We start from the raw sequence: 12,069 nt of genomic DNA, 5'->3' as shown, positions 1-12,069 counted from the left end.
CTTATCACTTTTCGATTTGGTGAGTTGGGCTTGGGTCAGACTCATCATCTGCAGCTCGACAGGCGGAATTGCAGTCCTGGGGTGGTTGCTAGCGAGCAGTGACATGCAGTAAACCCGGCTGACTGATGCTATCCCGTCTCCGGGCAACGTTAGCGCCAGTTGCGCATTGCCCTGTAAGGCTGCCAAGCACAGCCGGCAGTGGCGCGGTCCGGATTTGATACCAGAACTCGGGGCCTATGCAATGCGTGAGAACAGTATGATCAGGATGAGCCATAGCAGGATCCACCCAGCAGCCACCAACTGCTTGCTATTTTACCAGAGTTTTGGCAAGTTAGTTATACTAGATGCCTTTAGAGCCTTTAAAATTGCTAACATTATTCACTGAAGACTCTTGATATGATTCAGGGGCTCTTGGGTGAAAGGCAGTGCTGTAGAGTGTTACGCGGGTGCAGTCGGTGCTTTGCCATTGCAGAAATGGAGCAGTTAACTGTGCAGTCTGGAGATAATATTTGGCTTTGCCAGATTTTTACTGAGCATTTCTCTTTTAATCTATATTACAGTTTCTGGAGGATATGTGAAGGCTATATTTATGACCCATTACAGGCATTTCACCAGGCACACTTTTCCAGAGCAACTTATGCAACGTTGCATTTTTGCATAGGATAGCTGGACGTATACAGAAGCAATTCAGGCTAAGTACTTTGCTTACGGGTACAAGGGCAGTGTCATTCCTCGGACTCAAACTTGCAGTCAAGTTGTTATTGTTGAATTAAAAAATGTGGGAAAGTTTGAATTCTGGAAACTTCCACTGCTTTGTGGACTGTTCAGTTTCATTTTATGTGTGTGTGTGTGTGTGTGTGTGTTTGTAGAAAGTAAATCTTGAACAGTCAGCTCTAATGTCAAGGGAGATGAGAAAAGCTGACCACCAAAGCCATGGCAGGAAGTGACACATAACTGGCAGGATGCCACGTCTCTAAGCTGGCCAATTATACAGTCTCGTGGCCTGTCTGATGCAGGCCCTGCCCCTTGCCTGTGACTGGAGCTTTCTTGTTTTAATGAGGGTGTGTATTATGCCAGTATGCTCTCTCAAATACCAGTAAATTTTAAATATGTTCTCTTTCTTTACTTCATCTCCTTCTCATCCTTCCACCTTTCTCCCCCTACCCCCCCCTCCTCTCTCTCTCGCTCTCTCTCTCTCTGTCGCTCACTCTGTCCAGACATTTAATTACTGCCTTGGCCCAGCTGTTCTGTACTTGGCACAACTGTTGAGCTCTGTCTGAGAACATCCAAGAGGAGGAGTGCTAATATGCTCATTCTTTTTATTTTTATTTTTTTTTACAAATTGAGCTAATGTATACACACCAAAAGCTGCATATTTCCTACTGTATGTGACAGAATTAATTCAGAAATGTCCAGGATTGATTTTGTTAAAATGAACAGTTGTACCACAGGATTTGGGGACATTTGGGGAAGTTTTGTAATTAGTAATGTATAACTGGAATATTGATCCTCGATCCACGATAGTCTGAAAAAATGGTGCAATGATTTTTTGATTAATCGATCTTTTGGTGCGGAAGATTGAATAAAAACTCAATCATATGTGCACACTTAACTATATTGGAGCGCATTTAATTCTTTCACTTAAATTCTTATGTGCACCGCACAGCTTATTAGAATGTTTCAATATACTGGCCAACAGTATTAGATTAAATATGAGAGGATGTGGCTTACAAAATGCTAAAGACTTATTAAGGGCTCGGAAGTACTGAAAATTAAATTGCTAACATGCAAATTGCATAAAGCCGGCTAGATAATTGTATTAAGACAGCTACAGATACATTGCGTGCCAGGTACAGAATGTGTGTGGGATGTTTCTGAGATGAAATAGATTGATGTAATGAATATACTGTCTCTGGTGGGCTTGGTCTCAGAAATTCACCGTTCTGCCTTTCTCGACTTGGCTTTGAAAGTTGATGTGCATGTTTATCCAAATGTGAAGTTTCACTGGATTTTAGGTGCCGGGCATTGTGGTCCAGTGACAGGCGTGGCCACTGTATCGGGTGGTAAATGGATAAGAGAGGGAGAACACAAAAGCTGAAAAATAGGCTCTTTCGGGAAGCAGCTTGTGCCGAGCTAGCATCCTTTGATAGATGTGTTAAAGCAGTCTATTTTCTGTCAGGCCAGATGGGCCGTCATCCTGGCCTGACAGACTGACAGATCCGACTGCTAGTGAGTCTGTCATCGGGGAGAAGTTAACCGCAGACCCATTTTAAGATCTAACAAGGTTCCTTTGAATGCAAATGACTCTTTTCTGGTATGATTGCGGGACCCACTGTCCCCTTCCAAGCATAGAACCTGTCCAGCTGTTTATTCAGACAATTGAAGCAGGGAGGGGGTGGGGGAGGTACACGACTGAGGGAATGCAGACAATCGCAGCAGCTGGAAGCAATTCAAATATAAACTGAGGATTTTGCAGCTCCGAACCACACAATAGGCGTGTTTCTGAATGCCTGTCCCCATAAGGCAGAGCAAGCTGTGTCTTTATAGATGTCCTGACAAAGGGAAGAAGCAACACCTGGGCTGATTACCAGCCAGCCTCGGGTGTGCTTGCTTGTTTTTGAAGCCATTGCTGTCCATGGTCCTGCAGACCTCCCAGCCGCACAGAATTATTTGTACCTCCAGATTGCTTCAGAAACTACAGCAGAAAAGATATTTGAAAATGAAAGTGTATGACCATCACAGTTAATGACTGTGCATCTCTGTGGTGGAACCTACAAATGTGATTTATCTTTGAGCTATTAAAATGAGTATTATCTTTTTGTTGCATTTACAGGTACAGCCATTCCTTAAAGAGCTCATGTTTGAGCAAAATCTTTGTGAAGGGTAAAAGGTCAGAATTTTGTGGAATTTACATTGAGGCTGACTTTTTGCTTTAAAAATGTAATACTTCAAGGTGAGCTGTTTAGTACCAGCTTTTCCACTTTTTTCACTAATTGGATCTCTTGCTCTACTGAAGAGTAGAGCTTTTTCAGGGTTTCATTATCTCACACTGTCATTAGCAGTCCTTCCCCCACCATAATCAAAAACCTTTAGAATACAAATCCTAAGTATTCACATGAAATACATTTGGTGCAATATTCTTCATGTTAACGTTGCATATGTATTGAATTGAATGCATATGCACATGCACTGAATTGATTTTTGCATATGTATTGAATATGCATCCCTGCCCATAATAAGCGGGTATACTGTACATAATGGATGTATTAATATAACTTAATATTTAATGTATGAACAACACAAAAAAAGATTTACATTTATGAGAGTTCCAATTTTTAGATCTTTGAATAGTGAGTATGTCTAGTTTTATATCTGTTTTACAAAATATCTGTTTCACATGAAGCTATTTATTATCAGTTTACATGTGCAAGACCAAAGGACCAATCGTATTTCAGCCTTTTTAAAATGTAAAATTCTCAACCCCATTTCTGTTCAGTGGAGGCTTATAGCACTGTACAAACGCCTGCCTCGTTAACTCAATTAAATCACACAGACGTGCAGCGTTAATTAAAGTGGGGATGGTCACTTTCTGAACCCTGGTGAGTCACTATCTGTTCCTCATGGTGTTAGCACTTTTCATTCCCCAAATGAACAATCTTGATTGAAAGATTGTGAGGTTCAAGCAAACATCAGAAGGCTGGCCCCAATTTCATTTGTATTAAATACTGAAGGACTGGGAATGATAAGGACCAGCAAAATGGCCACCTACTGGCAGACTGAATTATGGCATCAAAGTGGATTAAAAAGCATCGCTTGACGCACGAGATATTGCTAGCCTAGATCTCAGTCCGCTTCTGAGAATAATTACTTGTAGGCATGGGGTCTCCGGTGGCTTGAATTCAGACTTTCACATGAATTAATTTGCTTGAGAGCTTCAAAGGCTTGCAAGTACAGTGGAAATAGGTTTAGGGAGAAAATAAAGGTCAAAGTCGGCACTGAAAGGATGCTGAAGACCATCATAAGTGCGTACAAATCTTCTTTTAGATACCTGGCCCCATATGACCTTTCAGACTCTTAATTACACAGCGTAAAGCTGACCTAAGGACTCAGCATCTGATGCTAAACTACTTAACGCTGCGTGGAGCTCTCTGGGTATTCGTCTTTTCAGGGAACTGGATACACAGAGAGCCCAGGTCCTGACTTCGGAAATGTACACGATGCACAAAATCAGCTGGAAGCCCTCCAACAGCGATGTTTCCATGCTGTTTGATGCCAGTGCCGTGATAATGGGCGATGTAGCCTGACCCTTCCGTGTTCTGCAGTGATGTTTATTCACTGTGCCTTTAATGAACTGGTGCTGCTGTGTGCTATACCCCAGTCCGCTGGAGACATCCGTCCAAATGGAGATCGAAAAAGAATTACTAAAGCTGCCTGTCGCAATGTATCGTACTGTAATGCCTAAGGCGAGGCTGCCCAAGCCTGTTCCTGGAGATCTACTATCCTGTAGGTTTTCATTTCAACCCAAATGCTTCACCTGATTCTACTAAGAACTCTAGCTGTTGAATGAGGTGTGCTTTGTTAGGGCTGGATTGAAAACCTGCAGGACAGTAGATCTCTGGAAATGGGGTTGGGCAGCCCTGGTCTAAGGTCTCTGTCGGATCCTGATCATGCTAGTACTGAGTGTGGTAGCCACCTGGAATGGGGTGTGATTGTAGCTTTGTCCAGGGTGGACGTGTTTCTGTCAGCAAGGCTCTCCTCACCCTTCAAAACTCTTCTGGTCTTTTGGATGTCTACATTCTGTCTGCTCCAGCGGTGCATAAGGTGCAGTCTTTGACATTGCGACCGTGCTGGTCCGCTGTAGAGGTTGCCTGTTCTCTCTTGAATTAACTGAGGATGTTGCAATGATGGGCCTGGCCTAAATATCTGAGGAGCATCATCTGAATTGGTAAAGGAGTGAAAGAGGGAAATGAATCTTGGTTATGAAAGATGCTTGCTGCTTTGTTCTGTCAGACCATGGTTATGAGAGTGGTAGACCTATGTAAGAATTCAGGACTAATGAAACAAGGAATGTAATAAAAGGACAGGAATGCAACTCAAGGGAAGCCTGTTGTTCACATGGCCATTACTACAAACTCAAAACCTTTTCATTCAAAACAATCTCAAATTGTTACGTTGGATATGTTTCTGAAACTGTTAAGCCTGACATTTTTTCCCTGCTGAGAAATAACATTCCTTCTCCTTCTACCATTACAAAAGAATTTGGTATGCCGCATTGGGCAATTAATAACAGCGGATAAGGATCTCCTATAAACTGTCTCCATTTTTGCTTTAATGGCACAGCACATTGCGCTGCAGTTGCTTTCGCTCTCTCTGTATTTTCTCCAAAGCTGAGCTATTTTTAACAATACCAAATAAAGTAAAAAAAAAAAAAAAAGATGGCCCAATCTGTGCTTTCAGTGCAGTGCTGAAGACCAAAAGGAATAATGAGGAGAGGTCCATTTCTCATAGCAGGTGTCAGATTATTGAAACATTGCTGTCAGACAGATGAGAGCAATGGGATCTATATTTATCTGCACTCTTAACTGGTGTCAATCTGTTCCTCTCCTTCAGCATGAAGCGGAGAGCTGACGGCAAAGCACCAGCAGAGGGCAGCACCGAGTGACGAGAACACGACCCCCCCTTCCCCTCACCCCTGTGCGTACGTGTGGGAGGGGTCCTCAGATTCTACGCGGAGGTCCACGGAGAGGGTAGGCGACTGGTCATGCGGGCCACGCCCTCCGTCTCCCCAGGCCCCGCCTAGCGAACCGGCCCCGCCCCCCTCGCTTTCCACCATGCCGGGCGCCGCCCGCAGCTCGAGGAGCGCGCTGACCCGCCGGCGCGGCCGCGGCGGAGCGTGAAGGCTGCCGGCGCGGCGGAATGGCCTCCCTGGACCTGCCCTACCGCTGTCCTCGCTGCGGGGAGCACAAGCGCTTCCGAAGCCTCTCCTCCCTCCGGGCGCACCTGGAGTACAACCACACCTACGAGACCCTCTACGTGCTGTCCAAGTCCAACAGCGTCTGCGACGGGGCCCTGGTCCCCCTGGTGACCGAGCGGCCCCTGCTGACCGCGGCGGGCGGAGGGCGCGACCCCGCCGAGCAGCACCGCGCCCGGGACCAGCGCTTCCCCTACGACCTGCCCTGCGCGGAGGACCTGGGCCTGACGGCGGCCGCCGCCCGCTGCATCCCCAATGTGGAGATCCCCCTGAGCGAGATCTTCATCAAGAAAGGCATGGCCTCCGCCAACACCCCCAACCCCGGCACCGCCGTGGCCGTGGCCGCCAACGTGGCCGCCAGCGCCGTGGAGGCCGCCTACGAGGAGGGCCTGGCCCGGCTCAAGGTGCGGGCCTTCGAGAAGCTGGAGCTGGACGAGCGGCTGGAGAAGCTCTCCGAGGAGGTGGAGCAGAAGATCGCGGCGCGGGTGGGGCGCCTGCAGGTGGAGCTGGAGCGGAAGAGCTCCGAGCTGGAGAAGGCCAAGCAGGAGAGCGTCCGCCTCAGCCAGGAGAAGCAGGACCTGGAGGACAAGGCCTCCGAACTCTCCAGGCAGGTGGACGTCTCCGTGGAGATGCTGGCCACCCTCAAACAGGACCTGGTCAACAAGGAGCAGGAGCTGACCCACAAGCAGCAGTGAGTACCATATGCTCCATCCAAATAAACAAAACAAATACTCCCTTTAGGTTAGGTTACCATTTTTCATTACAGGCCTTTAGGATACACAAACATCACCTATGGTATTGTCTTGGGGGGTCATGATTGAGGGATTGTATTTCTGGTAATCTCTATGAGAGGACTAAGAGGCTGTTTTAACAAAGTTTGAGTTTAATGGGTCATCTGAAAGATGGAATATCCCACATCACTATGGCCAATCCTGCACCAAGGACAGACAGCCTGTGCTAGCAATGACATTTAATTTGTGCTTCCTGCTCATTGGACCTGCATTTCAATTGCCACTCAATCAATTATTTGTCTGCGGAAGCTGTTTGATTTGATTTTAGAATGGCTGATTCCATTTTAAATAGCCCAAATTCCATTTACAAAGAATGTGTAATTTGTGATTGATGTGCATGTGTGTGTGTGCATGCATGCATGCATGCATGCGCGTGTGTGTGTATGTGTGTGTGTGTGTTTGTGCATGCATGCATGCATGTGCGTGTGTGTGTATGTGTGTGTGTGTGTTTGTGCATGCATGCATGCTCGTGTGTGTGTATGTGTGTGTGTTTGTGCATGCATGCATGTGTGTGTGTGTGTGTGTGTATGTGCGTGTGTGTGTGTGTGTTTGTGCATGCATGCTCGTGTGTGTGTATGTGTGTGTGTGTGTTTGTGCATGCATGCATGTGTGTGTGTGTGTGTGTGTATGTGCATGTGTGTGTTTGTGATTGGTCATCTCTCTTGTACTGCATCACTGCACACAGCCCCTGTAGAGAGGCCTCTCTGCGCTGTGTCAGAAAGCACAGAGTTGTGACCCCGCCCTCCTCTATCCTTCTCACATGACCCATGCTGCTCCCCAGCATTCCTTGGCCAGATGTCTGCCCCCGGTCCGGCCCTCTCTCTCTAACTCTGTCTGCACCCACAATTCCCTGTTTGGACAAGAACATCTGGCCTGATATGCTGCAACCATGCAATTAGATAAAAGGTTTACATCTAATAAGTGATACATTTGTGGATAATATATTTTGAATGCTTTTTTTGGTATTATATAATATATTCACACTTTGATTTTCTGATTTTTATAATTGCAGCGGGGGGTTTCTATTGTCTAAGTGTGAGTGGGTTGACTTCCTCATGGGGAATGATGTCTTCCTCCTGCTGGTAGACCGTATGCCATGAAGCATACTGCGCGTGTGTGCTGTCCTCACTTGGTTGCCCAGCATCCTATTAAGTGACTACATTGCATGGTTTGGATATGCATAAGTGACAGCAAAGTGCTTTATTCTCAACTTCAATGAAATCTCCTCTTTTAACCAATAAGGTCTGTGTCTTTTGTGTGCGAAAACGCCACTAGCATCGTTGGCTTTCATGTTTCTGATGAATTTCTTTATTCAAAGGTTGAAAGAGAGCTGCCCTCAACAAAAATGTTTGCTCAATTGGGCTACCTCTAGTCAGCTTTTGGTAGAATGAATGGACAAGATAGTTGCCTGAAAACTGGGCCAATTTGAGCACGTATTTTGAAGAGAACAGTACAGTCATCAGATTAACTGTACACAAGACAAGTGGGTAAAGCTAGCCTTCGGTAAAGAAAAACAGCAATGAATGAATGACCAGAGGTGAATGTTAACTTGAACCCAGCCTTAATGATTAACAGAAAATGTGAGAGAACATTGTTTTCAGGGTGTTTTCTTAGATTAGTTTGGATTCAGTTAACCCAGAGATTTAAAAAAAAAAAAAAAAATCCAAACATACTGTGGCCGATTGTACAGTAAATCGTTAAAATGAACTCAGTCATAGTGATTTTCTCTATTTTAGTTGTATTTCTTTTTAGCTTCATTTCAAGTGACGTTTGAAGTTAGTTTTATCATTGTGTGTTGACCATTTGACTCCATTAGTGGATTTTGTTGATAGGGGCAGTGTCTAGTCTGAGGTGGGGGAGGGAGCTCTGCCTGGGCTGAAATTCTCTACAGGAAACCTTGAAATGGATAGAAATATGAATGTATCATTTGCAATCTAGCAAAATGTGAAAAATGAGGGTGTGAAGACTTTTGCAAGGTGCTGTATGTTTATGTTATTTCAAGGATTTTTCTTTTTTTTGGTGCCATGCTGCATTATGAATGATCAACTTCTTGGAAAGAGCAGGACAGAAAAATTATAGTGTTAATAGCTAACAGAGATTTGTCATAACAGTTAGCCTTTTGTGGGATAAAGTGTTTGGAATGGTGCCCGCAGCCCTGGCTTGCTACCTTGTCCCTGATACTGCAAGCTCTTTTTTTCCGCCAAGCCATGATGCCGCATCTGTTGATCTGACAGTGAAAACAAAGTTTGAAATGGATGTGCTGACCTCCTCTTGGCCCTGGCGTTGTTGTTTTTATTTCTTCTTATCTAGGATTTTATTAGGATCTTCTTATCTAGGATTTTATTAGGATCTTCTTATCTAGGATTTTTTTTAGGATCTCTGGTGAAGGTTGGCACCCGTATCTTGAGACAATACTAGGCCAAGGTCATTAGCGTAATTATATTTGCGATCCTAAAGCTGCACGGGACAAGTTGCTTTAAACTGACCTCTCTAACATAGAGACTTGGGTAGGCAAGTCCAAAATTACAGCTGCATGAGATTTGGAAAGCATAGAAAGGACGTTTCCTGTTTAAAAACTGATGGCGCGTCTCTACAGCAACATTCCCTGAGACTGGGATAGACGTTGCCAGGTGAACTGCGGTTGCTTTAAATGCAGTGCATGAAGTAAATTGCGGACACAGATGGTAAAGCATGATAACAAGTGGTGTTTATTGGTCACACTTCCTGAGTATGTGATTGGTCCTTTGGTCTGACTCCATATGAGCGGAGACAGTGAAGAACCTTGGGCTGAGGCATGATGGGAAGTATGTAGGCTTATTGTGTTAGACTGCAGTCATTTGCTTTTGTTTGCATGACAAAATGAGTCATTGTATCAAGCTTTTAAAGAGTTAAAAGTGATATCATGGTATTTATATGTATATTAATTTTTATAGAGTTGTTATATTTCTAACTCTTTGTAGTGTTTTTTTTTTTTGCTCAGGGCAGGGGAAATGCTATAAAATAGTAATAAAGATGACATAATAAAAACAACATAATAAAACAGTGAACAAAGATGAATACACAATGAAAAAAGCAACAGTACATAGGAGCACGAAAGACTGCTAACCTGAGATGGGCCTGACAATAAATACATATTATATATTGCTTAATTGAAGTTACCAGCCCGCACAGCAATATGCCTGAGTGTAATAGGAATAATTAAGGTGTATGGCCAGGGAGCATAATAGCTGAGCTTAAATTTGTTGAAAAACTTGATTACTTCTCAAGCTATGAAAACCCTCATTGTTAGAAAGCAGTCTGAAATTGCTTTTTTTCCCCAGGCCCATTAAACTTTTCGATTCCAGGACAGCAACACAAGGATGCAACATAACTGAAACGCTGCTCCTGGAGAAATTAAGCATGCTTTGTCCATTTCTCACAAGGATATACATTTCGCCCTGACAGGCTGTTAGTTTAGATTAGAGCCAATGGCTTTTTTGTCTTTCAGCAAAGACACTCAATGCTAATAAGCTACACTGTGCACAGTCATTACTAGGTTGCAAGCTGCAAGCTGCGGGCTGCAGGCGCATGGCACCAGGTCCTGGTGCATACAGGTGGTAATGCAGCCTGTTGGATTCAATGTTGCCAGATGCCTGCGATTTTCCTCATGAAAAAAACAACATTTTACATTCACTTGCATACAACTACCCTCCCTACATTTCCCAGATATCCCTGGTCTGGCATCCCTGGTGTACTGAATGAGATCCTCCTCTCATGAGACAGCTCCTATTAATGTACGGCCTCTCTCCCTCTCCAAGGGTAATGCATGCATAATATGCAGCACTGTGCTGTCCTCGGGCCAGGTGTCAGAATGTGCTTTCACTTTGCCCTCTGTTCTCATTGTCAATCAGGTATTCGTGGATGTGCCTTCTGGAAATCTCCATTACACGTACAATATTTTTGACAAATAATTTCATTGTCTCATTTTGGCACACCTCTTAGTGAATTTGCATTGTTTGTGCATATGTGTTCAGCCCATTGTGTTGCAAATTTGTATGAAATGTGCTCTATTAAAAAGGCCTGATTTATTGATTGATTCATTGATTTAAGTTGTATTAATCCTTTGAGGTGTGAGATCACAAATATATGATTAGAATGTTCTTAACTGAAATTAAAAGAGATTTTATAGAACACTGACTGACAAATAAAAAGCCTACTCTTCAAAGGGTTAAGGCAGGCGGGCCTGTCTGGGTTTTCCCACATTCCTAGGTGAAGAGAAGGGAATGGATGGCACCGGCTGGCAGTTTTGCAGTGGGGTTTTCTTGTCTTCCGGGTCGTGAATATAAAGCACAGCTGTTTGAGAGAGGAGGAATAAAGAGCACCGTCAGGGCCTTGTTCAGCTGTCTGCTGAACAGAGCCAACAGGCGCAGCAGGCTGGTCCATGTTGTGAGATTTATTCCGTGAAGGATGAGTGAGGAGAGGGGGGCGGCAGTGGAACGGCGAAGAGAGACCATTATATCAACGCGTAATGAAACCGCCCCCACCCTGAACGCAGAGCGAATGGAAAGCCGTTTTTCTTCTGGTATCGCCCCTCTCTCGCAAGGCTCGATCGGCGTGAGAAGACCGGCAGCCGCCGCAAAAAAAAAAAAGAGAACCGTGTTAAAGCCTTCCCACAATGCATCAGTCACGCAACCGAGGGTCATCTTCCCGTCAATTGCCAATTACATCCAGAGGATGGAATTGCCATGGTGACAGCTTACTGGAGGACAGGGTGTTAGCTTACCTTGAGCTTATGCTACAGTGTTCCGTGCCTCGATACAGGGGATCAGACTGATGAGGAAGCGGAGCACATTTGGCTAGCGGGGATTTATGGGCGTTGCCTTGTCCCGCCCACTGGATCGCTGTGATTGGGTTGATGTGTAGGCCTTTGAAGACTTAAGGCTTCGAAGAGCACAGAGAACCTGTCAATCGCTTATATAGAAACACCCCTTGGATTCTTTGCGTGCCGCTAAGTTGGCGCTAGCCCCGGCTTATTGGGCTTTCGTTCCAGACCATTCGTCATATGCGCGGCACCTCGTCTGTCTGGTGGCCAGCTACTCGAGCGGGACCAGAGAAGGGGTTGAGCTGCGATTGGACAGGAGTCAAGTTGTCATGGCGCCAGCTGTGGCATGGTTTTCCCACTCTTTTGTCGGGGCCGTAGCTTTGTAGCTGAGGTTTGCTGCGAGTCGCCACTTTTATCTGCCCTATTCATCTCTCCGCCGGATGTTAGCCGTCTCCATGGAAACACTCGAACACTTATCCAGATATAATCGCACGCTTCACTTTCTC

At 45.0% G+C, this 12,069-nt stretch overlaps 1 protein-coding gene across 2 annotated transcripts in view; it reads left to right on the top strand.

Annotated features, from left to right (window-relative positions):
* The window catches only part of fbxo41 (F-box protein 41), a 59,667-nt gene that overhangs the window by 12,424 nt on the left and 35,174 nt on the right, over positions 1–12,069 (top strand). For both annotated transcript variants that reach the window (XM_064335141.1, XM_064335140.1), the window contains exon 2: positions 5,611–6,662. In XM_064335141.1, the coding sequence (XP_064191211.1) occupies positions 5,917–6,662 (746 nt within the window). In that variant the 5' untranslated portion in view covers positions 5,611–5,916. The remainder of the gene's footprint in view (positions 1–5,610; positions 6,663–12,069) is intronic.

The sequence above is a fragment of the Anguilla rostrata genome, chromosome 5 (assembly GCF_018555375.3).
Source record: "Anguilla rostrata isolate EN2019 chromosome 5, ASM1855537v3, whole genome shotgun sequence".
In the NCBI taxonomy this organism is placed as follows: domain Eukaryota; kingdom Metazoa; phylum Chordata; class Actinopteri; order Anguilliformes; family Anguillidae; genus Anguilla; species Anguilla rostrata.
Note: the sequence above shows the minus strand (reverse complement) of the source record. Positions and strands in the feature narration are given on the sequence as shown.